The 26130-nt window shown below is 37.1% G+C and overlaps 5 protein-coding genes across 8 annotated transcripts; 3 read left to right on the top strand and 2 right to left on the bottom strand.

The window, feature by feature from the left end:
• The first annotated feature begins 30 nt into the window (after positions 1–30).
• On the top strand, positions 31–15569 carry LOC116297461 (myb-binding protein 1A-like protein). Its single transcript, XM_089037542.1, has 38 exons — positions 31–273; positions 1644–1850; positions 1979–2059; positions 2373–2486; positions 3074–3196; positions 3306–3398; positions 3677–3788; positions 4283–4368; positions 4722–4814; positions 5101–5180; positions 5513–5576; positions 5659–5744; positions 6195–6243; positions 6805–6930; positions 7395–7488; positions 7795–7868; positions 7975–8028; positions 8137–8190; positions 8309–8416; positions 8591–8648; positions 8848–8993; positions 9395–9458; positions 9820–10019; positions 10317–10431; positions 10838–10871; positions 10963–11020; positions 11354–11470; positions 11734–11809; positions 11898–11947; positions 12103–12192; positions 12324–12394; positions 12967–13018; positions 13386–13454; positions 14043–14084; positions 14201–14263; positions 14543–14650; positions 14900–15024; positions 15324–15569. Exons 1-38 carry the CDS (start codon positions 148–150, stop codon positions 15472–15474), a joined length of 3513 nt encoding a protein of 1170 aa, XP_088893668.1. The 5' UTR covers positions 31–147; the 3' UTR covers positions 15475–15569.
• Positions 15557–19312, bottom strand: LOC116297448 (leucine-rich repeat-containing protein 72). Its single transcript, XM_089037556.1, has 8 exons — positions 19171–19312; positions 19018–19091; positions 18826–18895; positions 18486–18681; positions 18181–18270; positions 16950–17109; positions 16111–16155; positions 15557–16022 (listed from the first exon to the last, which is right to left on the bottom strand). Exons 1-8 carry the CDS (start codon positions 19189–19191, stop codon positions 15854–15856), a joined length of 825 nt encoding a protein of 274 aa, XP_088893682.1. The 5' UTR covers positions 19192–19312; the 3' UTR covers positions 15557–15853.
• Positions 19259–21065, top strand: LOC116297452 (ribonuclease P protein subunit p14). The gene is made up of 5 exons (XM_031705674.2): positions 19259–19350; positions 19421–19517; positions 19779–19855; positions 20141–20219; positions 20887–21065. The coding sequence occupies exons 1-5, from the start codon at positions 19295–19297 to the stop codon at positions 20959–20961; spliced, it is 384 nt and encodes a 127-aa protein (XP_031561534.2). The 5' UTR covers positions 19259–19294; the 3' UTR covers positions 20962–21065.
• On the bottom strand, positions 21053–22332 carry LOC116297453 (cytochrome b-c1 complex subunit 10-like). Its single transcript, XM_089037573.1, has 3 exons — positions 22212–22332; positions 21720–21863; positions 21053–21259 (listed from the first exon to the last, which is right to left on the bottom strand). Exons 1-2 carry the CDS (start codon positions 22271–22273, stop codon positions 21737–21739), a joined length of 189 nt encoding a protein of 62 aa, XP_088893699.1. The 5' UTR covers positions 22274–22332; the 3' UTR covers positions 21053–21259; positions 21720–21736.
• A 72-nt stretch (positions 22333–22404) lies between these two features.
• Positions 22405–26063, top strand: LOC116297451 (cyclin-Q). 4 transcript variants are annotated; one of them, XR_016121270.1, is made up of 8 exons: positions 22405–22699; positions 23024–23133; positions 23212–23297; positions 23511–23643; positions 23726–23950; positions 24703–24850; positions 25058–25105; positions 25672–26063. XR_016121270.1 is itself a non-coding variant. In XM_031705673.2 (6 exons), exons 1-6 carry the CDS (start codon positions 22546–22548, stop codon positions 24790–24792), a joined length of 798 nt encoding a protein of 265 aa, XP_031561533.1. In that variant the 5' UTR covers positions 22405–22545; the 3' UTR covers positions 24793–25654. The 4 variants fall into 4 exon arrangements, 1 of the variants encoding a protein (XP_031561533.1); XR_016121269.1 differs by having other exon boundaries at positions 24703–25105; XR_004197231.2 differs by lacking the exon at positions 25672–26063 and having other exon boundaries at positions 25058–25654.
• Positions 26064–26130: the final 67 nt, after the last annotated feature.

The raw sequence follows: 26130 nt of genomic DNA, 5'->3' as shown, positions 1-26130 counted from the left end.
AATATTTCTTGTGCGCGCGGGCTTGTATTTTTCTTTGCACGTGTTTTTCTGAAACTTTAAAACTGGACCCCAAAACATGACGAAAATTGAGAATATTTTTCTCGAATAGCGTAGTTACAGGGTGTTTTGAGGGAAGAGGGATTCATTATGGCTTCAGAGAGTGTTTTGTCTTATTACTGGGAGCTTGCGTCGCCAAACGAAGGCACAAGAATCAAAGCAGCTGATGGACTTGTGAAGACGTTGGTTGAATCTCAGGGACAGTATGTTAAAGAGGTACGATGCTCTCTTTATAGGCGTTTGAAAAGAACATATATGTTAGTAAAAGGCTGTTATTATTAATAATTAACGGTGTTATTCGTTAAAGAAGTAGAAATTTATCATCTCTTTATAGTTAAAGTGCTACTACGACGAAAATCGCTCCAACTTGGATTCAGCTGAAAGTTCCTAAGAATACTCTTTAAAGGTCCAGTAATCACTGTATGAAGTGTTTTCTCGATATTCAGTACGAAAGTATGATATTTTTACGATTATTTTTTGGAGTCTGTGACGTCATACACTCAACATCTAACATTGCTACATATATTTCTTTGTATATAAATCCTTAATTTATTTTATTCCTGTGAAGCCCAAAGGGTGGCTAATGTGCTTATTTCACATTACTTGTGACTATAATTTATATTTTGGGGTGTTTGGGCATTTCTTTCTCCCTTTACTACTGATATTTTGATCATAAACTACAAAGAAATGTATGGAGCGATGTTCGATGTTGAGTGTATGACGTCACAGACTCCAAAAAATAATCGTAAAAATATCATACTTTCGTCCTGAATATCGAGAAAACACTTTATACAGTGATTATTCGACCTTTAAAGAGTATTCTTAGGAACTTTCAGCTGAATCCAAGTTGGAGCGATTTTCGTCGTAGTAGCACTTTAATAGACAGACCCCTCTAACTATGATCTCAACTGGTGGGGAGGGGGGGGGGGGGGGGAGGGGGAAATGGGTAGCTTACACAGACCCTAAGGACATTGCCGTAGGCTAGGGGCAAAGGGAATCATTCTGTAAAGTTTGTGCAACCATGTGACTCAAAATCCCTTGAGATATGAATAACGACAGCCATGTTGGTTGATCTAACAAGAGTAGCTATAATGAGGAATGCTTTGTTATCGTCAACCAAGATGGTGGTTATGACGATGTAACATGGACTTGCACATGCTCTATAAACAATTAGATATAATGTACATGTATTGGTAAATATATGTTTAGTTTAGATCTTGTATACGTATATATGTCTACAAATGAAGATTACGATATTACAAAATTACATAGTCAGCAGATGCTTTTTTAAAGCAAACACCAGACAAGGGAAAAAGGTGTCTGCTTTTAGAGGTTTGTTATACTACACCAGCAAGTAAGAGTATGGCAATACTCCTTTTTACATTTCCGTTCATTGACCACCAATATTAGTTTGAAGTTGAGGTTGGAGTTGCCACACATGATAAAGTCTTGCTATGTGCTGCAACTCCAACCTCGACTTGGAACTATTATTCATGGTCACTGAACAAAACTGTAAAAAGGAGTTTTACATACTAGACCAGTGAGTATAGATATGACAATAACATAATGTATTTGTAAACTGACAGGGTGAAAATGAAGATCCCCTTTGCACTGACTTGAATTATAGCATAAAACGTCTAGCAAAGGGCCTTGCTTCATCAAGAAAAGGAGCCAGACAAGGATTTGCCACAGTTTTGGCAGAAATTCTACATCAATTTAAATGTATCAGCACTCCAGATATAATGAAGTTATTGGAGGAGCATTTGCAAGTCACAGGGAGTGTTAAAAGTCAGGTATAAGACACATTAGCCTATTATTCCATCGTTGCTGAGGAAGGTTATAGATATTATTGATGATGAATTTATGTGGCCTATTTAAAGTTGAGCTACTTATAGCCTGATCAACTTGTTATTTTTTCTAGGAAGAAAGAGATGCATATATTGGCCATATTTTTGGTTTAATGTCTGTTGTCAGATCACATGACCTGAGCACCAAAACTAAGGTACTGTAAAATCATATTGAATGTTTGTATCCATAACAACGCTGGCATTGTTAATGTCGATTTCTAATCAAATCTTATGAAGCTTTGTCCAAGGGTGGCATAGTGGTAATGCACTCACATATGGTACCTCACATATCACCTCTGGCATTTTGGGAATTCTTAGACTCTTTCAATTCTCCCAGCTTTGCTGCTCTCAGTAAATCCATGAAAAACATTTCTCTGGTCCAAGGGTACTCAAACATCCAAACATTGCTAAATTCCAGTTCTATCAGTGAGTTAGCTACTTACTTTACTCTTAACATTTCTCATTTAGGCAAAAGATTGCACTTGGTTGGAACAGGTTGTTTCAACTTTAAAACAGCTGAGTGAAAAGAAAATTTACCTGAGAGAGCTTTATATGAAGTCCATTATGGATATTATTACCATGGTAAGCTGACAGAACTTAGAACATTTTGAAAATATTGATTCCTTATGAAGATCTTGAACAAAAAGTGACATTAGTGGAATTTTCGTACGAATTATAAAAAATAAATAAATAAACTTGTGGAAGTGCTCTTGGTATGGTATATATGTAACATAACTAGAAGTTGTCTTCAATAAAAAAAGAAAAAAAACAACATTTTATCCTGGTTTGAAACTCATAATAGAGTAAGTGGAAAGTGGATGAATGAATGAATGAAAAATAAATGTTGTTTATTTTTTTCCGGTCCGGTATCCTAAAAAATGGTGCGTTCTGATTGGCTGTTTGAGCTGGCGGTATTTTGTCAGTATCTGCCCGTGCGTGCGGTCCGGTATCCTTTGCCGCTAAACTACAACACAAAACGATTACAAAAGCAAGTAAAATAAATACAAGAAAAAAATTAATAAGTTATTTACCGTCCTATAGTCGGTCCAAATAGGGAAAAACTGTGCCCTCGGTCTTGAAAACGGACTGTATATTCAAGACCTCGGGCACAGTTTTTCCCTATCCGGACCTCCTGGCCGGTAAATAACATATATGTCTTCTGTTTCCAGATTTCATATGATGTCTTTGAACAACATGTTCTGCCATCGGTCAGGGATTTTGTTTATGGTGGATGGCCAACTGCTTCGCCAGACTCTCTTCTTGTCGCTTTATCTGTAAAAAAAAGATTTGAGGTTAGTACATGATTTAGGTTGATGGGATGCCTGTGGTATCACACAGGAAGCCCAAAAACCCAATTGATAACTAACAACCCTTGTTGCAATTTGTTTGTTTTTTTGATAGAAAAATCTAGACAAGAAGACTTTCAAGAAAGCTTGGAATAGTGTCAATATATTAGATAAGCAGAATTATTCAAAGCTGTTAAATGTGTTACAGGTAAAACTTGTTCATATATAAATCAAAAATCATGATTCATGCAATTCTTAGACTAGGTAATATCCATTACTCGAGCCCACAGTGGATAAGTGAAAGACTGGTGACCAATAGGACCCCACTCATCCCCTAACAGTAGTTCATTGTCGGGCAGGTGGGAAAACTTACAAATGCAGAGGGAGTAAAAGAAAGAGAAGAGACTGAGAGGAGTAGTTGTATGTGCGAATATTTCATAAGAATAATTTTTTGATATTCTATTTGTTTTATGTCTGGCTCGATAGGAATCTACTTCTGTTCATCCCAATGTGCACTGTGTCTGGGATGAGGTATTAAGTCAAGTTTTTCAAGATGGGTCTGAGTGTTTTGAAGAGTTTTGGAGAATTGTGGTAGATGGTAAGTTTCGTCTAGTTTCATTCTGCCATCCATCCCATTCTTCTATCTCAGCCATCTATCTCATTCATTATACCATTCCCTCTTATCAATCTGTTTCATTTCATTAAATCTACCTATCCCATCTTATCCTATCATTTAATTCAATCTATCCATCATATTCTTATTCCATTCCATTAAAATTAAACTCTGTGCCGTTCATCTATCCTATTCCAATAAGTTTATCCCAGCTGTCCCTTTATTTCATCCAAGCCATCCTATCCTTTCCATTCAATTTGATCCTACCCACAATTTGTATTCCATCAAATCTATCCCATCCAGTAATCCCATTCCGATTGATCCCATCCATCCTGTTTTATTAATATTATCCCAACCACCCATCCCAATCAACTTCATGTATTCCATCCATCTATCTTTCCCATTCCTTTCAATCAATCACATCCCATCCATCCATCATTTCTTTGATATTTTTTTATCTATTGTCATGTTATTTCAAGATGGTTTGTTCAAGTCTACACATGATAGAAAATACCTTGGTTTTTCACTCATATCCAAAGTCTTACCAAACCTCCAAGCTGACCAGGTAAAAGGTTTAGTGCTGAAGATTGCCGTATCATTTTCCATGTATTTTATTTTTATTTAGCACGGGTGGTGTGTGCTGCTAATGTTTCACCTCTCACCAATGCAACCTTGGTTTGAGTCCCCCTAGACTCTGCATTGTATGTGATTAAAGTTGATTGTTGGCTCTCTCCTGTGCTTTGAGGGTTTTTCTCTGGGTTTTCATACACCACTGAGCTTGGCGGAACTCGAAAACAGGTTACAATAGTGAGCGGAGAGAACTCTCACAGCTATGTTGGGGGCTATAGCCCTTGCTCTTAACAGTCCCTGTGCATTATTTTGTCATACATTAATAGTTATTTTTGTTTTCCCATTTAGGTTGCTATGGTACTAAGTAAAAATGTCATGAGATCTTTTATCAATAATTTGTCATCAAATCAAAGCTATCTTCACAATGCCGCTAAACATTTGGTAAACATTTTAAAATACGAAATTACCTCTTTACTTTGTTACAGTGGCTGATCCAAGGGAGGGGTGCAGGGGGTGCGCACCCCTCCCTGGTTCAACATTGTGCCCCTACTTCGAAGATAACCAATGCAAAATAATGTTTTTTCCCTTTGATTCTAAGGGGTGCACCCCTCCCTGGCTTAACTTTGTGCAGTGCACCCCTCCCTGAACAAATTCCTGGATCCACCCCTGTGTTAGTATAGCTTGCAATATTCTTTGATAAATCAAACATTTTCTCTATGATCCACAGTCTTCATCAATGCCTATTGCTCTTGCTGAAAATAAAGATCAAGACGTAATAGCTGCTGTTGTAATGCAGCTACTTGGAAGGTAAAGTGGTGTGACAAACATGAAGCAATAGTTTAGAATGAAATGGCCAGTTGTCCACATGTAAACTATTTTACTACTGTATAGCCTCCAACATTGATCTCACTTCTCCTTATTTCTAGTCCTTTCTCTTCCCTTCTCCTTTCCTCTCCTACCTCTTCTTGCTTCTCTGTGCTTCTTTTCCCTTCTCTTCCCTTCTCATTTCTTCTCCTTTCTTCTCTTCTCACTTCTCTCATCCCTCCCCTTTGATGGCAAGTATGATAAACTCCTTTAGTGGTGAAGTATGATTACTCTTTTCTGAATACTCACATTAAAAGCTGTCTTTTGTCTTTTAGACAGGGAAACTTGCAGTTTGACAAGCTGACAAAAACAAAAACAGTAGAAACATTAATGGGAAAAGTAAGAATTTTTTTTCTTGAAAATGAATTTCTTGAATACCAAGGAACCATCTTGACAATCTTGTTTTATTTTTCTCTTTCAGCTTCAAGAGTCTGGATTAGAAAGGCTTGCTTCATGGTGCATAGAGTGTTTCAAAAATGGAAGTGTAGGCAACACAGAAGATGGAAAGTATGGATGCTTCAAGCTTAATTTTGATTCTTGTGTAGAGATTGTGATTTTCATATGGAAATATAGTTGACGCGTACACTTTGATGGCATCAGTTTTTGATGATGACTATCGTAGTTGTTGGTTGAGTCGTTGAGTGGAAGTGTGTGAAGTTGAGTGCATTTTATACAGCAATAAAGAAAGCTTTATATCAAACAACAAGTAATCTTTTACACTTGTATAGTTTTTCTCTCCTATTTTATTTCCATGGGTTCCAGAGTCTCTCTTGCTCCAGTGCTTCTCAGTCATAGGCTCTCTGGAAGCCAGGGTAGTGTTTTACAGAATAGAACAAAATTGCTTACCTTACCACCTCACTCCCTCCCCCACCAAAAAAAAACTTATGTACTTTAATTATAGGGTATAGATTTTATGGAAGTAATTTGGGAGTCTTTTTTTATTCATGTTTATTGTAGGCCATCTTTGAGAGAGGTAGATGTCACAAGAATGTCAATCCTCAATCAGGTACAAAAATAATCAAATGTTTATTTTTATACTTTAAGTATACTTATATGGGAAGCATGGGTGGGGTAGCAGTGAGAAGTGCTCGCCTCTCACCAATGCGACCGGGGCTCGAGTCCCGCTGAGCTTGGTGTTGTATGTGAGTAGAGTTGTTTGTTGGTTCTCTTCTGTGCTTCGAGGGTTTTCCGGGTTCTCCGGCTTTCCTCCCTCCGCAAAAATCAACTCCTAAATTCCAAGTGGAATGACAGTGGATGAATAGCTACTCTGTAGAAATGCCACTGTTAATTCCCATTTATTTATTTTATTTGTTTATTATTTAGTAAGACATGACATATAGGGTGATTAGGGAGTAATATATGACATAGGGTTTCGTCGAAGGTCTAACAACATAGGGATGTTAGTATTTAAACATCCCTATGGAAACTCAATGGATCGCATTGATTCCAAGTGACCATGCTATTAGTCTACATAAATTTTACATCTGGTGCATTTTCTTTTCATTATTGTCCAGTAAAGAATCAAACGCAATTCAAAATTAAAAGATCGTTAATCTGATTTTCCCAGATCCTGTTATTGAGCAAGAAGAAGAACCTTGACCATTCTGGCCCATGGAGAAAGAAAATTATATTTTTTCTGATTGAAACGGCATACTTTGAGTTAGGAGATAGTGGCACACTAGGCAACAAATTGGTATGTTATGGTAGCATCTGTACCTTTGATTCTACAGTAAATTATGTAATTTACACTAAAGGTTGGTTTTAATTAGCGATGGAATAAGAGTCAAAAGCAACATTTCTGATTTCCATAAACAGTATGCATTGTGGTCTAGCTTGGGTACAAAGAACACCATATAAGGCATGATGAACAAGAGACCTTTGTACCCAAGCTAGACCACAATGCACCATGTTTGCTATCTCAAAAAGGTCTATGGAGTCACGATTGGAGTCACATCTATATCCAAAAGATCTGAAGGTTTCCTTTTTCTTGGCTTGGGTCTATACTGGTGACAAATGGTTATCATTTGCAAATATATGCATGAACTGCTTTAGATTCTGATTCTGTCATTTACTAAAAAAGAAAAAGTAAGTTTATGATAGCTACATATATAATGTCTGGAAGTTTACGATTCTCTTTTTCCTTTTAAACCTTGTTAGGCTCCCTTATCCAAACAAGTTAGAGATATATCTGAACAGCGCTTGTTTACTATCATAAAGGATCTTGGTACACCTCAAGGAAGACAAGACAAAGGTAGCAAGACACATGCTCAATTCACTCATAATTTAATGATAACAGCAATGTTCATGATGAAAGTGATGCTGATGATAATGATGATAATGTGAATGATAGATATAATGGTGGTGGTGATGATGATGGTGATACTGATAGTGATGGTGATGATTATGATGATGATGACGATGGTGATGATTATGATGATGATGGGTGATGATGAGTGACGATGGTCAAGATAATGGTGATAGTGAAATCAATGATGATGATGATGATGATATTGATGGTGATGATGATGATGATGTTATTTTTGTGATCATTGCTTAGAATCTAAAACCAAAACCAGTGACAAGGGAGACGAAAAGCAGCAATGGATGTTCACCATCATCAAACACCTCAAGGTACCTATTCCAATGTTTATTTATATGAATCATTAATAAGTACAAACATTTTATTTGTAGTTTCAACTCAGTCAATAATTCACACGGACATTTCTTTCTTCGGCAGGAATTGCTTGCTTCTGATGACTACACTGTGTCGTCTCCTTCATGGACAGAAAATGTAAGACTCAGTCAAGAAATTTTGGTGTCCTCAATGAAACTGTTACTAACCTTGTACTCCATTATTTGTTTGTTAGATGATAATAAATTGTTAATTTCCTCTTCATAGGCAAAGAAAATGTTTGAACAGTCAGTAAAAGTGATAACGAAGATTCATAAAAAGGTAAATGTTGTATTTAACAATGTTGTTTTGAGTTATATTGCTTTTAAACCTTTTACAAACCTAGTTTTAAACCTGTTTAAACCCTTTCATAAACCTGTTTTAAACCTGTTATACTCAGCACCAAGATGGGATGATAACCCCTGAAGATGAAGCATTCGAACTGCTGTTGTCTCACATGGTTCTACAGCTTTTTACGGAACCCAAACAAGCAACTGAAATACTGGAAGTAAGTCTGTTTCTTTCTTCTTCATTTTTCTACAGACACCTCACTACATGTGATCAATGCATGCTCTGATTGGTTGAGAACTGTACTGTATTTAGTGTTACTCAACAGAACACAGAAAATAATAATTAAACGCTGAATATTTTTTGATGGTTTGCACACTATTTTATTTTTTAGGAACTGAAGCTATGCTACAAAAATAGAAATGAAAAAGAAAAGGGACAGCAATCCTCTGGTAAGACCATCTAGTCGCTCACAGTTAGAATGTAAATTTAACAGATGAACAAATGGATAATAATTGAATAAATATACAAATGAATGTTAAAGGGAGAGATAGAGTTGGTTGGGTGTGCAGTGAGTGGTTGACTTAGGTAAGGGAGGTGATGGGTGAGTGAGTGAGAGAATGAGTGACAAAAATTTTTTTGTTTACCCAGATGAGCCCCATTGGGTTGAAGTCCTTACTGAGATTCTTCTCAGTCTTCTGACACGCCCATCAAACCTGCTGCGGCATGTTGTGGATGAAGTGTTTACAGCTATTGCACCTCACCTGACACAAGATGCTCTTGGTATTATACTGCAGGTATTTAAGAAAATACATGTGCATTCTGTATGCACTGATAAAGCACATTCACTGCAAATGGCAAGACTTGAGAGAAGTGTTGGCAAATATATGGTTTATATCATCAAAAAACCCAGACTCATAAAATACGATTAAATTTTTTTTCTTTTAGAAGCAATGAAAATGATTAAATACAAAGTGTGCATATGCTGTATTGCTCTCATAATTGAAAAACACACCCCAATTGCAACCAGCGACAATTTATGACTGTTACTAACAGTTATTTTATGATAAACTAGCTGAGATTTCTGGCGACCAAATTTTAAATTATTAAGCTATGAATACTAGTTTAAAGCAGAGAAATTTGCTCATTTACTGGTAGAGCCTTATCTGATCCCCAACCCTTGCATTATTGAATTTAGGCTATTGATCCTAAGAATGTTGGTGAAGAAGAAGATGAAAACCTTGAAGTGATTGATGCATCAGGTAAGAAGTGTTCTCTGTAAAACGGCTAATAACTTGAGCCACACGGTCAGAGATGATCCTGGGGGGGGGGGGGGGGGGTACTCCCCTATATTCGCTATACGGGTACTTGCCGCCAAACAGGGTATGGTTTTCAGCGGTTCTACTCTGAAACAGGGTATATAAAATTGCGCTTGCTCTGGAACAGGGTTTTCAGTGATCTTGCTCTGGAACAGGGTATGAATTTCAGCGATTTTACTCTACATCAGGGTCAGGGTTCAGAGGGCTCAGTGGCACATCCCTACCCTAAATGGGCAAGAGTACCCCCCTTGGGGAGATGATGCTATTATTTTGTAACCTAAAAGACTTATTGTTTTGTTTGAAGATGATGAAGACATGGACTCTGAAGATGAAGAAGAGAAGGATGATGATGAAGATGGTGATAATGTTGATGATAGCAGTGATGACGATGATGATCCAAGTGATGATGATGAAGATGATGGTAACGAAGTTGATGAAGCATTCAGAGCTGAAGTCCAGGCAGCGCTTGGTTCTGCTGCTTTGCCTGACAATGATAATGACAAGGTACATTTTTATCTTTATAGTTGAGTAGTGGTAAAAAACTGTCTGCTTTGTGTGTATGCCTCAGTGGCGGATCCAGGGGAGGGGTGCAGGGGGTGCACACCCCTCCCTGGTTTGACTTTGTGCCCCTATACTTTAAAGATAACCAATACAAAATAATGTTTTTTCCCTTTGATTCTAATGGGTGCACCCCTCCCTGGGTTAACTTTGTGCGCAGCACCCCTCCCTGAACAAATTCCTGGATCTGCCGCTGTACCTGTCTTCTTTCTTTTTCCCCTGAGCACCATTTTTTTCTTCTAGGAAAGTATCGATGATGAAGACTTAGATGAAGAGTCAAGGATGCAGTTAGATGATGCATTAGCTGCAGTATTCAAGACAAGAGCTGAAGTCACAAAAGAGAAAAAGAAAAAGAAAGGTACAAGCTTCAACCCAATAAACCTCTTTACCTCGGGCGTATTGTTTTCTCATTTCAGACCACATGTCATTCCCTAGAGTATCATTTCTTTGTTTAACAGTTGCACATGAGAAGACACATGAATATGGATACAACTCAAACAAAGAATGTTATTCTTAAGGAAAAGACAATTGGTCTGAAATGTGGAAAATTATTGTGCCCAGGGCCTGGTTGTATGAAGCCTGGATAGCGCTATCCGGCGGATAAATCCTTATCCGGTGGATAGGTCGATGCTATTATCCAATAAATTTATCCACTGGATAAGATTTATCCGTCGGATAGCGCTATCCAGGCTTCGTACAATCGGGCCCAGGTTAAGAGATCTACATTTTTATCTCCTTCAACCGAAAATTAATATTTATTTCAGATAAATCAAGAACCATCCTTCATTTCAAATTAAGGTGAGGAGTTTGTTTTGAGGATATTATAGAGTTAAATAAAAATATAGATTAATATTAGAAATTAAAAATTTATTAATTCATTGATCCATAGGGTGCTAGACATCATAGAGATCTTCATTAAGAAGCAGTCAACCAATCCATTAGTTCTGGTAAGTTTATTAAGAAAAGGATTTTACTATCTTGTTTTGTAAGGGAAACAATGAATGAAATACAGTAGCTCTATAACTAACAAACCTGTATCCATCATTCTATAATCAAACTTGGGGGGGGGGGGGGGGGGCTGTGAGATTTGGCAGTGGGAGGGGGGGGTAGTCATTCAAAAAAATCAGGTTCAAAAGGGACTTTTTTATGCAACAATGGAGAGGGTGGGTCAGATTTCTGGTATTCATTACCTTTACAACTATTATTAATTAGTGTTGGTAGTGTAGACCCTTTCTACTAACAGCTTTTATTCAAATTTGTAATATTTTTTTATGTCTTAGGATCTTGTTGAGCCATTGTTATCACTAGCATGGACAACACTAAATGTCAAGGATTACCAGACATTAGGGGAACGCGCACAAGGGATATACAGGAACAAACTGTGTGCAATCAAAGAGGTAATGAATGCAATATCCATTCATAGACTGACCATTGAAAACGAGCATGCGGGAGCTGCTTGTGAATTGAGAGGTCACCTCAATCTCCCCTGATACATCTTGCTCTCTTATGAAATTCATATGTCGCAGGCCTAGGCCTGTCCCGGAGGGGGGGGGCTCAGGGAAAAAAGTACTGGGGATGCTCTTCGTCCCCCCCTCCCCGGGGGGCCTGTCACCAGTATATTTTAATTTCGAAAGTTAAGTTATATCAATATTTTCCACAGCATCCGTCATTGACTGATATTAAAGCCGATGAAATACACTCCTGTCTGGATACTCTAGTACACAAAGCTATGTCAGGTAAATAAGTCATGTTGCTATAAATGGTCTCTATTTTCAGATTTATGCTTATGGTTATTGATTTGTATGTTATATTTTGTACCAACAGCACCATCACTGAATATAGTAACTCTGGTTACACGAGGCTGTATGCTTTTGGTATGTACTTGTAGTGTTAATGTTAAAGATAATGGCATCTACTGGGTTGCCTGAAGGGTTGCACGACATAGATCAGGCCAGAGGTTGTTTAGCTGTCTGATCATACATACCTGGTGACTATATAACATCATCATTAATTTCATTATGATTCTTAGATTCGAGTGTTGAAAGGAAAAGCACAGGGACAACCTGAATCATCTGCAAAGAAAAGAAAACATGATAATGGATTGCAAGCAAAAGAAAGTGTAAGATACTAAAAATGATTTAGTGTATTAACAATTCATTGATCTTATTTAATTATTAATATTTGGTTAATAAATATGCAGTATTGTTTTGATAATTAATTGGTTATTAACAAAACTAAACAATTGTAAAGGTTGGTGTACTTGATGTTCCAAGAGTAGCTGCTTTGTTTAAAGAAGCTCTGAAAGATTTCATGGAGAAAAGGTACATTTATAACACTGTACTTTCATGACATTTACTACCAAAATCACCAAACTGTGGAAAATAGGCCTGAGTTTTGTTGTGCCCACTTTTGTGGTATACAAAAGAGGGGTATAGCTGTCATAAGAAATTTCAGGCCTATTCCACAGTTTGGTGATTTTCGTAGTACCCTTCTCATGTAATAACCATGTTGACTGGAACAATAGAAATTTCCCCCCGCAGCCTCTCATTCAAGTGCTTCAGAATTACATTTACATGGGAATAAACATAACTGCTTGTGAGGTTCTTTTTCTGCCCCCTATTCTGGCTTTATTTTCCTCCTGACCAGCCTGCTGCTCAGCCCTACAGAAGTGAAGAAAAACAACCTCTGATCGCAGGGTAGAATAAACAAATATTGGAAATGAATATATCACTTTATGGTCAAGGTCTGTCGCCCTTAAAAACTGGATGTAGATGTTTGCAAAAAGGTCCACCTCCTTCAAAGAGAAGGTGTTGGATTTTTATGAACAGCAGATTTACTCTGTATTAGTTTTTATTTAGCTGAATTAACCTTGACTTGTGAACTCATTTAACAGGACAACCCATCTGCACCCAGTGTTTTTTACAGAACTAATCAACCGATTTCCTGTAAGTAGTAAAATCTGTCTGTTTAGTATAAACAGTCTCTAAGATCTAGGGCAAATGTCGAACTTTCCATACACTGAACTCACTAAAAACAATGGATATCAGGTGATAATGAGGCAGCATTCTTTGATGTAATTAAGTTTGGTGCATGGAAAGTTTGACATTTGCCCTAGGCCTAGGATAATTCTTCTTAGAAGTCCCAATGAATTACACTCACACACACACACACACACACACACACACACACACACACACACACACACACACACACACACACACACACACAAACAATTGAAAGGATAGTTTTAGTCTTCAAATATGGGAAATATTGTTGTTCTAATAAATTGTCATATTATTATCTTACCTTCAGTTTCTTGGCTGGGAGCTGGCTCCAGAATTAGCTAAAAACATTGACAGTGCTGTAAACAATTTTAGAAAGGTAGAGTGAACCTTGCTTCTTTCTATAGAGGTTTTGCACCATCACGTGACGGCAGCCATGTTAGATAACAGGGACAATACAATCGTTTTACATGAGAAAAAATTTCAATTTCCGAGAGCAAAGGGATTTTATTGTTCTGTCATTGAACCACAGGCAGTCCAAGCTGGATTATGGCGCAAAACCTCTATAAGGTGGTTCATGGTTGTATTCTTCGTTTGCACACGTCATCATCCCTGCCATCTTGGTTGAATTAACAAAAGTATTTTCAATGAATTTTCTTGTTATATCAACCAACATGGCCTTTTGTTATTTTTCACTCGGTTTCTTTCACTCCCCAGGGAATGATTGAAAACCAGAAATTTTCATAAATGAATGAATGAATAAATAAATAAATAAATCCATCCTTCCGTCCTTTCGTCCGTCTGTCCATCCATCCATCCATCCTTCCATCCATCCATCCATCCATCCATCCATCCATCCATCCATCCTTCCATCCATCCATCCATCCTTCCATCCATCCATCAATACTTAACAGTCTGTCTCTGTCTGAATGTCAAAGGATTGATTGATAGTTTTGTTTTATTTCAGAGTCAGGCATGTGTGATGTTAACCTCACTCGTTTCTTACAAGGTAACTTGAATATGCATCACTAGCATTGCTGTGGTTCGCACCAAAAATAAAGATTACTATGAAATTTTTGATTGATATTTCGTTTTTGACCTCTTTCTCTTATTTCTAATCTCCAGACATCTTCATATGAAGAAAACCTGAAGAAATTAGCCCCATATTTACAGACCACCTTAAAATCTGTAAGTCTGTCGTATACTATGATATATTCCTAACCACAAGAGGGGTGGGGCAGAGTGGAATTAAGACTGGGAAGAGAGGAGAGGGAAACTAATTTAATGCTGAATTTAAAGGCTAATTCAGAGGTTAATGCATTGTCATCTTATGTCTTTCTTTCTGAAGCTATTTTAAGACATTGGGGGGTGGGAGTCGGGGGTTTGGAGTTACTGGGCCCTTCCCCTTTGCTCAAAAATGATTACTGATGTTGCTTTATAACCTATTTATCATCTGTTTATCTAAAGATTCTTGAAGAAAGTACCAAACCTGATACAACACTGAAAGCCAAGCATTTCAAAGAAGTTCTAAAGCTGATGAATAGATTTTACAAAGAAGTTAATGTGCTGAACGAGGTATATCATCTTTTTTGCATTTTGATTGGTTTAGAGAGGAAGCCATTTGAGTGCCATAGCAGTGGTACCCATATTCCCCCAGTGGTACCCATATTCCCCCAGTGATACCCATATTCCCCCAGTGGTACCCATATTCCCCCAGTTGTACCCATATTCCCCTAGTGTTACTCCTAACCCCAATTGGATCTGCTTTTTAATAGTTTTTGTATGAAGTCTGTATTTTTGTTTTTTGTTATTGATTTGTGGTAGGAAAAGAAGGTAATTGACTCCAGCTCAGTTATGGCGGGATTGCAGAAAGCATCGGAAGGTGTTCTGACTGGTAGATCACAGGATATCAAATCCACTTGTGCAAGACTATTAACACTACTACAAGGGTAAGACATCTTGAGTGAGACCGTCCCAACCCTCCCTCTTAATAAGTCGTTATCAAATCCACCTGTACAAGACTATTAACGTTATTGCAAGGGGAAGAAATCTTGAGCGAAAACATCCCCTCCTTCCCTTGTAAGTAGTTGTTGGACAGTTGCACGAAGGAATTCACGCCTGAGAAGTGAGTGAAAGAAAAGAGAGAATGCGAGTGTGAGCACAAGTAGCAGAGATGGTAAATAAATCGTTCGCATTCATTAAAACCGTGTTAAGTGTACTAATTTAATCACGATTGTTTATTTGGAAGGTCTTCAGGGACAGCACAAGAACACAGCCAACCCAAAAAGAAGAAACTAAAGAAAGAAGCTCGACCCAATGGAACCCAGTCTAATGTCACGACACAGTCTTCACCAAAACAGAAAGAAAAGAAGAAAAAGAAAAAAGACAAGAACAAATAAATTAAACCTCTACGACTTTGTTTTACTTCTGGATTTTTTAAGACAACATGTAAAAATTTCCAAAGAATGAATAAGAATAAAAGATATTCAATCAAGTTTTATTTCAAATTTGATTTTTCATAGCTATTTTCGCTGGCACAATTTTTAAAGCTGCACTTGGTAGAACAGTAATTCAGGTTGTCGAAATTCAACAGTGAAGTATATGTTACGGACTTTCGACTTGCAGCTATAATTCAGAGGATTTGACTTGGTTTTTTTTTCTTCTGTACAATTCCTAGGGATTTACCTTAGAGTTAAGGCACATAAAATATTGCTTCTAACAAAAAGCTTTTTTGATATTTGAGCAATAATTGAATTTCCTTTTCTATGTTGTTTATATTCATCTAAATCTAACAGTTAATATTCTTGGTTGTTGTGTTTGTCCTCCCGCAAGCCTTCTTTCTTCAGATAAAGGTATAGATGACCAATCAAATGTCGAATACTGCACTATCGATCTCTGCAGACTGCGCTTTTCGATGGCTGCTTCCAGATTATCTACTTTTGTACTGCTGTAAGACAATTATCAAAAAATATATATTAATTTTTCATAACCATTATTTTTTCAAAGTTTTCATTGAACTAAAATCTTTCACACACCTTGTATTAGACTCGGATCTCCCTTCGTCGGTGTGAAATTCAGCTGTTGAATAAAATAAGGAAGAAAGAAAAAAGTACGTTTGAAAAGTCACCTTCAACGGCATGCACACTTTTTCTGTCTAAACCTTTATCTGTTAGGAAAACTGGTTTTTGTGATTTTATTTTTATTTTTATCGATTTAGGACCATACATCCAGACATCGAGTGCTGAACCGTCGTATGGCAGCGCGAAGCATTTACGGCTACGCCGGAGATTTCGACCCCGACACCGCTATCCCCGGATTTACAGACTGATCAGGAAGCTCGGCCGAAGCCTAAGGGAGAGGTTAGTCGGCCCCTAGACCGTAGACGATTAACCCCTTGCTATGACCAGCATATCCGATTTTTCGTTTGCGTCGCTTGGGTCTAAACATCCATAGTCTTTCTTTTCCATGTGGGATGCGTTTTGAAAAACTAGCCGCAACGAATATTTGTGCGCAAACTCAGATGGGGCAAAAATCGAAATTGAGGTCTTTTCATCTTAAGAGACGTTTTGACAGGTGGCATATTTTGCATTAATCACAGTGAGAATTACAAGTGCACGCAAAAATATTGGAAGAAAAAAAACAGAGGTATGTTGAAAATTTCATGGCGATGAAATCATTTGCAACTCGATAATTAAAAGCAAAAAGAATCTCTAAGCAGAAATTTTAAGTTCGCGATTTAATATTTCATGCGTTTTATCCATCCATAATGATACAAAATCAAGGTCCCTAAGTCTCCTGCTGGTAGACAACTAAACTAATCATTGATTCACTCCCTACAAATACATATCTATAATAGTCATTTAATACTTACCATCGTTCTATATCAGGACTAGGAAACGTCGCAGAAGAAGGGGGAAAATGAACTTTAGTTGGTGGCCCATCGACACGACGTCCAAAGGATATAGTCTCTTTGACCATATCACGACTTGGTTCGTACTTTTTAAATGCTTTGTTTCTCTCGGATTTCAGGACCTCTGTTGATATGCAAAGGAAAACTATGTGTCATTGGGACTTTGGCATAGTTAGTGGTGTAGGGACTGTAGGGAGTGGGGAGGTATGGAAGGCATAGGGGTGGGGTCAGGTGAGGGGAATGGTCTTATTACAGCCAGGGTTCACAATCAAAAATCGCTTACTTGAAGTTATAGACTAACAAGTTAATACAATGTGAAATAACTAAGTTGGTTTTGTATGTGTGGGAAACGATACGGCAAAATAGTATAGTCGTACTCAGGGCCGTAACCAATGGGGGAGCACAGGGTGTACGTGCACCCCCCATAAAAGCTTAAGGCCCGCTCATCCATTTTGGTTCTGCTTTCTTTTGGTTACCTTTTCCTTTTTTTTTTTTTTTTTTTAGTTCTGCTTTCTTTTGGTTATCTTTTCCTTTTTTGTTTTTGTTTTTTTTTTGGTTCTGGCTTTCTTTTGGTTACCTTTTTTCCCCGATTTTATTCGATGCGCACCCTCCCTGTAAAAATTCTGGTTACGGCCCTGGTACTGTAGTCGGTACCGTATCTTACTTTAGCCGTGACTACGCGTTGTGATTGGATGAATTACTGGAAGACCATTGGAAGCCATTTCAATGTTACAGCATGCCGTACCATATACGTGCTGGAAATCAGTACCGTATGTTTCCCACTCATACGATAACCATTCTTATGGGAAGCCATTTCATTGTTACGGCATGCCGTACCATGTACGCGCTGTAAATCAGTACCGTATGTTTCCCACCCATACGATAACCATTCTTATGGGAAGCCATTTCATCGTTACGGCATGCCGTACCATGTACGCGCTGTAAATCAGTACCGTATGTTTCCCACCCATACGATAACCATTCTTATGGGAAGCCATTTCATTGTTATGGCATGCCGTACCATATACGTGCTGGAAATCAGTACCGTATGTTTCCCACCCATACGATAACCATTCTTATGGGAAGCCATTTCATTGTTACGGCATGCCGTACCATGTACGCGCTGTAAATCAGTACCGTATGTTTCCCACTAGTACGAGAATCATTCTATGAACATATGTCTGCATCACGTTACCTTTTCTATCTAGTACTTCAAGTGAAGGAACATGATGGATAACATAGGATCTGTAATCATACTCTTGTGATAATGGGTTGCCAAAAAGATCTGAAAAAAGAACAAATGGCAAGTTACTAACCATATAAATAACTGAAGATATCACAGGACTAGGGTAGGAAGAACTTTTTCAACTGCTATAATGTCACACTGAAACATTATCTTCCCCCGCCCGCCTCTCCCTCAACGCACCTCGGAACACACACTCTCTCAAAAGATCCTGGATCGCGATATCATATCAACCTTGTATGACTTGTTTTACTCACTCAGATCACGGAGCCTATGCATCATTCTAAATTCATGTACAACATCTGTAAGCTTGGTCAGCTGGTTGCCATTCAGCATGAGAACTTCAAGGCATTTCAGATGTTGTAGCGCGCCATTGATCTCCACTAATAGATTGTTCTGTAAGTAGACTTCTGTGAGCTGGAAGTTGGTTCTGAAGCAATTTAGCCTACGAAACTAAATATATATGATGATTATTACATAGTTAAGTTACATTATAATCACTTTGTCAAAAAGTAAATCGTAAGATTATTAAATGTAGAATAGGGGTGTAGTTCTAGAACTTCTCGATGGAACAGTCGTTTCAAAACTAAAGCTTACTTTGTTTCCATTGAGCCATATTCTTTGTAGATTCTTAAACCGCTTTAAATCACTAACAGTATCTAATCCCCTAGAAGAAGAGAAAAGAATCAACTGAATTATTTATTTTGTAAGGACAAAATAAGATAAGAGAAACCAGAAAAAGCAACACAAAGAAGCTAAATATCGACACAAACAACGTTCTGTTCATACTTTTTTGACAAATACAGCTCAACCACGTCTTTATCTTTCGCAATATGACGCTTCTTAAGCTGCTCCTCAACTTCCTACAACGAATATACTAGTTAAAATAAGAATAATGTGAAAAAGTCAATAAAAATCACCCAAAAACTACAAAAGTCAAACCTTCGTTGCACGATCCGCCATGTTGGTTTGCAGCTGTTGTTATGGTAACCAGCTGATATGGCCGCAGGTCAATAACTGTGGGCTCAGCTGGTAGTATTATTGTCCACATGTCTTCAGTCTTGCCATGGAAAGAGTTACTTTTAAGCAAAAAGCTGAGTATTTCTACCTAAAAGTATTATTGTGAGTAAGTTTATGCTTTATACTAGGTGTTAATGATGAACTTTAGTGATGTTTGTGGGTATTTGTTTAGAGAGTTTGAAAGATGTGATGGTGTGAACGTACCTGAAATAGATATGTTGCTGTATAAAAGACTTCTGATTCAAGCCCTAGAGGAATTACATGGACAGGTAAGACATCGTTATTCACCTCTACAATGATTAACAATGCGAATAATCAATGGATATTCGTAGCCAGACCCCTGTTTGGAAGTAGTCAGGTGGGCTCTCGATTTGAATTTGAAAATTTTCATGGTTCGTTTGAAGGGGCTTTGAAAATAATGTTAAGTTCTAGGGGGGGCTGTAAAAAATAAGGTTTTTGAGGAGAAAGTTTAATCCACCTTACCTCGGCATATCAAATGAACTTCCCCTAATGGCAACTTTAACCATTAGGTTGGCGCTGCATTGACAGTTGATGTGCTGAAATACGATTCTTCAACATTGGAAGCTATCTTAAGAGTTCCTGAAAGGTTTGTCTTGTTATATGCATGTGATGGGAATAATGTTAATGCTGAGATTCTGGCTTGTTTAATAGAGGTTTTGTACAATTACGTGTCCACACTCATAATGCAGCTTGGGCTACCTGTGGTTCGATGGCAAAACAATAAAATACCTTGTTATCTATGTGTCTGTTGGTCTGTCTGCTCGTCTGCCCATATCCCCATCAAAAATCTGTTTTAAGAGCCCTGTTGTATTGTTTTATTGATACATGCATTACGATTCAGTCCAACCAATGTTCATGATTATTTTTTTAGTGGTCTTGTCAAAGTATGGAGTGCTCTGACTTTATTTGGTTTTTATCAAGATCAAAGATGTGCTTTTAGAGTTCTTCAGGTAAGATTTACAGCATTATGTGCAAAAGTATGACCAGCAAGAATGTATTTATTTACTTTTATGCTTTTGTACATTAACCAACACATTTTGACATGAAGCTGGCTGGTTTAACCAAATAAAAAGTGCAGAAGAAGTATGCAAATACATTAAATAAATGTGGCCATATTTTTAAGCCTTATGCTGAAATACATCTTTCATTCCTTAGATAAAATAATACATATTGGGATACCTATGTTAAATGGAGGCATGAGAGAAGAGAAGCATGAGAATCTATTTCTGAAGCATGGGTGGTGTGCGCTGCTAATGCATAACCTCTCACCAATGGAACTCAGGTCCAGTACCATGCTGGTCTTGGTGTCATATGTGAGTTGAGTTGTTTGTTGGTGTTCTCCTGTGCTTGAAGGGATTTTTTCTGGGTTCTCCTGTTTTTCCTCCCAACACAAAATTCTAATTTGATATATCAGCTGCCTTATCAATTGGGTCACAAAACCTGTTAGGTGTTTAGCCGTTCACCCAGGAGTGGTAACTACATTAAATTTAGATTTGTGTTGTGAAAGGAAGTCCAGTAGCAAGTTCGAGGTAATTAGAGTTTCCTACTTTTAAATCTAGTAATAATTACTAGATTTAAACTCCACTAGTTTTCTCTATATATTTTCTTTTTTTCTAGGTTTCACCACACTTAATGGCATTTGCCGTAGACAGCAGACAATGGCATCCAGAAAATGAAATGATCAAAACTTAACAAAATGTATTTATAAAAGAATAGGTAGAAGTATAAAATATGTATCTTGTAAATAGAGTTGATATACTACTGTATAATAAAAGAAACAACAAAAAGTTTAAGCATTTATTCCACATTCATTCTGCTTCAGTAAATTTTAGCAAAAATGACAGCTCTAATAAATTAAGCAAAATTAATGCAGAAAAAGGCAAAATGACAATCCAAGTGCTTCTCAGCAGCAGAGACACCAATGTCAAAATTACATAATTTCCTAATACAGCAAAGACAGTCATCTCTTCAATAGTAAAGATATTTGGTACTGAAAATAGAAGGAAACACAGTTACCATGATGCACTTCCTAGTCTTCCCTACCTTATTTTCCCCCAACACCAACCTCTCCACCCCCTCCCCTAATGTTTGCTTTCTACATATATTTCTGTAAGCTAGGGAGATGAGTTACTTATCACTACCTCTAACTGCTGGTGCTGGGTATAATCTCAGGACCCATCATAACACACAAGTAGAATTGCTTGTTTGTTCACTGCTGTGCTTTGAGGGTGAGCTCGTAAGTGCCCAAAAAGAGTGCTTGTGCACACATACAAACCAGGTCTCAACACTAACATATATGTACTAGTCTCGGACTAGAGTAAATGTTTGCTGTAGACTAGCGTAAATAAATAAAAGAATAATCCACAGTGACTACCCCAAGGACTAGTGCCTAAAAAAGTGAGTGTTAAGCCCTGCACATACAAGATGAAAGCAAACGTTCTCAAACATACCCTCAATAGTTAGACTACTACCGTGGTGATTCATGATCATATTTCTTGCCAACATAAGGGACGTGTTTCATGATGACCTTCCAGTCAGTGAGATAGAGTAAAACTGCACCTCCAGCAGTCCCCCATGCACCGATGGTTGGAACCCTGGCAAAATTACACACACGCTCATTAATCAATAACAGTAATAATCTCTAATAATTTGCCATCAAGCTAAGTAATCACGAAAATAAATTTAAAAGATCATAAATAAACAAGCAAAACAAAATAAGATTAGTAACCATGAGTATTTCAAGAAAAAAAGTATAATCATTAATAGTAAACAAGGTTAATTAAGAATACTACGAAGTATTTGTAAAATACCACATCCAAGTCCATCATTTAAGTTATCATTTTTATCCTAGCAAGATCCAGACGCCATATCTTTAAACCATTATAATTCCCAAAATCATCAACGAATTGCGAAAAAGGTTACTAAGGCATTAAGAACCATACCATAGCCTTGCTATCTTTGAATAATGTCTTGTAATAATCTTTGCTTCTTGTATTAAAGGCATTCTTCCCACCAGAACGTTTTACTCTCTCCTCTTCAAATTTCAAAGATGGCGACGAAGGAAGACTAAAAGCGCATGCGCTATTCATATATCAGCTGATACCTACACTGCAGGCTCATTCCAATATGGCGTCCACAAACAATAACCAAAACTTCAAATATCGTAATAAAAGTTAATTTCCCCCGATTATTTCTCAAACGAGCCGCGAAAATAAAAGCTTAGAGGTTTCATGGTGGCCATAGGTATTTAATGAAGCTGGTGCATCAAGAAGAACAATGACAGATATGGCAAAAGTTTCGGCCAAACTTGAGGACGTTAGTGTCCTGAAAGACAAGAAAAAAGAAGAGGCTACAAATAGTGAAAGAAAGAGAGGGAATTATCTATATCTTAAAGAACATTTTAAAGTAACTTCTTTTATCATGGAGTCTGGTAAGGAAATGGGACAGTGATGTTGTTTAATTGATGTGCCTATCATCATCATCATCATCATCACCATCATCATCATTATGATAATCACCACCCTCCTCCATCATCATCATCATCATCATCATCATCAACAGGATCATCACACATCATTATCACCATAATCACCATCATCACTATCACAGATCATAATCACAATCATTACTATCACAGATCATTGTCACCATCATTGCCATCCTAGATCATCATCCCCATCAACATTATGCATCATCCTAACCATAATCATCAATCATCATCATATTCATGTTCATTATCAATCTTTGTTTTCAGGCTGTAAGCTCAGACTGTCGGCAGTAACAGTGTCAACAGCATGTGTCTTGTACCATCGTTTCTGGATAGAATCTGTATCATTATGCAAAAAAGAGGACTTTGATGCTGAGGTAATAATAAACCTTCATGTATTGCTACTCAGCCTATTCCTAGCAAATACTGAACTTTTCATATATTTGATTTTCTAGTCGATTGGAACTGCAGTTCTATTTTTGGCATCTAAAGCAGAAGAATCTCCACGTAAATTAAGAGATGTTATCAATGTCTGTTATAAGTATGTTGAATAACAAACTGTTTCAATTATATTGCTGTTACCAAAATAACTGTTACCATGGTTATTGTTGTCATAGTTACTGTTCTATAGCTACATTAACTATGAAAGTTCCAGTAACTATAGATACTGTTACTATATTATTGTAGCATATTGTTTTAATTGTACTAAGTTGTCATAGTTACTAATACCTTGGTTACCATCATTTCATTTAAGGACCACTCACAAGAATGTACCATTTCTCGAGGTTGGCAACAGGTACTGGGAGTTAAGAGACAGCATAGTCAACTGCGAGTTATTGGTGCTTAGAGTCTTAGCGTTTAAAGTGGATACTGACAAGCCGCACAAGGTAAGTGTTCTTTTGCCCTCAAATTTTGGCTTTTTTTATGGAGATAATTTCCTCAATGTTACTTTTGCTTTTTACTTTTCAGTACCTTCTTCATTACCTCAAATCTTTACAAGATTGGGTTGAACCGGACGCTTGGCGCTTAAGCCAAGTAACCCAATTAAGCTGGTCTATACTCCGAGACAGCTACCATATTCCTATCATTCTTAAATATCCACCATCACATGTAGCTATTGCTGTGATTTACTTTGCTATACTATGTACTGGAATGCAAGTCCCTTCACATGAAGCACAGAAGACTTGGTGGAAGGTATGATGTCAGAGCTTTTTCTTGTTCTGTGCATGATGACAATTGATATGAATAAGCTCCAGCATACCAGCACACTGGGCAACCTAATGCATCCTCCAAGAGTGTCTTGTTGCATTTTTTTTACAAAATTTCAGAATAGAATCACTAGTTATTAATAATAAAATAAAAATCGTAGGATAAAAGCTGCAAATTCGGCTTAAAAAAACGTCTACATTCCGTACGATCCAGCCAACCGAAGTCCAGTCCATTCCATCTATGTACGGTTCCGGATTTTCCAAAATTAAAAAGCACTCAAAATTCGGGCATTTAGAAGAGGAAAAGAAGTTTTAGAAGTTGGGCATGATTTTGCTATACATTAAGATTATCCATGGCCTATCAAAAGGTGAAAATTCAAAACGTTTTTTTCTGATTCAAGACCCAGTTACTGACTAAGGCCGTGTCACTTGCAATCCATTTCAGTCACAACCAATCCATTCCATTCACATCCAAATAACATGAAATTGATAGCATCTTAATGGAGGAAAATTAGTCGTAAAATTCTGTAACGATCCACAGTCACCTATAGACACATGATGTATACAGTCCTTTGAAAAACCTTTGCCTTTGACTGAATTCAACCAGTGCCACGATCCAAAACATAAAAAAATATTTTGCTTTTATTTTTGCAAAATTTCATAATAGATTCACTAGTTAATTTGCTGAGTTGCCTGTCTTGTTTAGGAATTGTTATAGGTGCATATTTTTTTCTACAGGCAATGTGTGACACAGCCACTGAGAAAGAGCTTCAAGACATAACAGAGGATATCATGGACTTGTATGATTTTGAGAGCAAGCCGTTATGACAGTACCTTAACATTTAGGGCAAGGACATACTAGAAACTAAAGCATTTGAAATAACAGGTAGGATGCTCGCGCTAAACCCGTGAAACTAATACTAATTTTAGCACTAAATAGTGATAACTAATCAATAGAAAACAAAGGATTCTGTATAAAATAGTACTAATTAGTACTAATTATTGTGCACGGGTTTAGTGCGTGTACTCTATCACAGATGTTACTGTTTTTACTGTATCCTTTAATATTCTGCGAATTCCAACATTTCAACAGCTCATCATGAAATTGGTTTTTCACTGCTGCCAGTCAAGAACATAAAAGGTACATGTACTGTCTATTTTTGATTGATGTCAGCTAAAAATCAAATTTCAGTGTACAGCTCACACCTATCAAGTTCACAGAATATCGATAACTGCGCTAAATACTTTCAAATTGTGTTCATTTGTATTATTTCTCACGGTCCCATGTTGCATCTCTTTTTCCAAATAAGATTCTTTATTTTTGAACTAGTTTTCTCTCTACTCAAGGGAATGACATGTAGTCTTACTGCGGTTTTCCCTATTCTGCGAACTCCGTAGTTACAAGTTGCACGCTGCCGTCAGTCAAATATGAGTCGGTACCTTTTATGTTCTTGACTGGCGGCAGTGAAAAGCCCATTTCACAACAAGCCCTTGGAATGTTCTCAGAATATGGAAAACTGCATGTTGCAAAGGTATAACCTTGGTAATGAATACTGGTATCCAAGGGGCTCTCTGATCCTGTACAAAATTAAGGGGCATAAAAAGGGGAAAGGGAGTATTTCTGAGTATCTTTTATTTATAAAATCAAAAAATTATACAAATTTAGTCCATTAAAAATTATTTTATTTTATTTCTTTGTCATATAAGTACCAGAAGCCAAAGTTTATACAATTTTCTAGATATCTTTGTGTGTCTAAAACATAGTGAAAACACTAAAAGCTTGAACAATCACCAACCAATGTGATGAATCCTCACAGAGAGAAAGATAGTCCACCTTATCTTAAAGCTTTTCTATAAATATTTATTTGCAATGAAGCAAAACAGACTGTCATTTTATACACTAGAGTGTAGCGATATATATTTTCGTATTCATTTATCTAGTAGACAATAACATATTTTGTTTCAGATTGTTAACTTGAACAATAAATCTATTTTTATCAAAATTGGATATTGAAGATCAAGGATATTGCCTGCAACATATTGCACCACTGTTGTCCAATACTTACAGTTAAACTAATTAAATGCTATAGACTGCAAAACTGTTGGCTAGATTCATTATTTCAAATTATGGTACTTGATCTCAATAACACACACAAAATAGCAGAT

The sequence above is a fragment of the Actinia tenebrosa genome, unplaced genomic scaffold, assembly GCF_029948245.1.
Source record: "Actinia tenebrosa isolate PJP-AT-01 unplaced genomic scaffold, QUT_ActTen_1.0 PGA_scaffold0__85_contigs__length_37466705, whole genome shotgun sequence".
Taxonomy (NCBI): domain Eukaryota; kingdom Metazoa; phylum Cnidaria; class Anthozoa; order Actiniaria; family Actiniidae; genus Actinia; species Actinia tenebrosa.
The sequence above is the reverse complement of the archived record's forward strand: the minus strand, read 5'-3'. Positions and strand labels throughout refer to the sequence as shown.

Coding starts and splice junctions, on each gene's coding strand:
- LOC116297451 (XM_031705673.2), top strand. CDS start 22,546: ATGACAGATATGGCAAAAGTTTCGGCCAAACTTGAGGACGTTAGTGTC. Junction 22,700..23,023: donor TTCTTTTATCATGGAGTCTG/GTAAGGAAATGG, acceptor CTTTGTTTTCAG/GCTGTAAGCTCAGACTGTCG. Junction 23,644..23,725: donor ATACTGACAAGCCGCACAAG/GTAAGTGTTCTT, acceptor TTTACTTTTCAG/TACCTTCTTCATTACCTCAA.
- LOC116297452 (XM_031705674.2), top strand. CDS start 19,295: ATGGAAAGAGTTACTTTTAAGCAAAAAGCTGAGTATTTCTACCTAAAA. Junction 19,518..19,778: donor TAGAGGAATTACATGGACAG/GTAAGACATCGT, acceptor TTTAACCATTAG/GTTGGCGCTGCATTGACAGT. Junction 19,856..20,140: donor ATCTTAAGAGTTCCTGAAAG/GTTTGTCTTGTT, acceptor TTATTTTTTTAG/TGGTCTTGTCAAAGTATGGA.
- LOC116297453 (XM_089037573.1), bottom strand. CDS start 22,273: ATGCCTTTAATACAAGAAGCAAAGATTATTACAAGACATTATTCAAAG. Junction 21,864..22,211: donor TCAAAGATAGCAAGGCTATG/GTATGGTTCTTA, acceptor TAATTTTGCCAG/GGTTCCAACCATCGGTGCAT.
- LOC116297448 (XM_089037556.1), bottom strand. CDS start 19,191: ATGGCGGATCGTGCAACGAAG. Junction 18,896..19,017: donor GAGCTGTATTTGTCAAAAAA/GTATGAACAGAA, acceptor CTCTTCTTCTAG/GGGATTAGATACTGTTAGTG. Junction 16,156..16,949: donor CCTAGTCCTGATATAGAACG/ATGGTAAGTATT, acceptor ATTTTATTCAAC/AGCTGAATTTCACACCGACG.
- LOC116297461 (XM_089037542.1), top strand. CDS start 148: ATGGCTTCAGAGAGTGTTTTGTCTTATTACTGGGAGCTTGCGTCGCCA. Junction 8,191..8,308: donor TAACGAAGATTCATAAAAAG/GTAAATGTTGTA, acceptor TGTTATACTCAG/CACCAAGATGGGATGATAAC. Junction 15,025..15,323: donor CTATTAACACTACTACAAGG/GTAAGACATCTT, acceptor TTTATTTGGAAG/GTCTTCAGGGACAGCACAAG.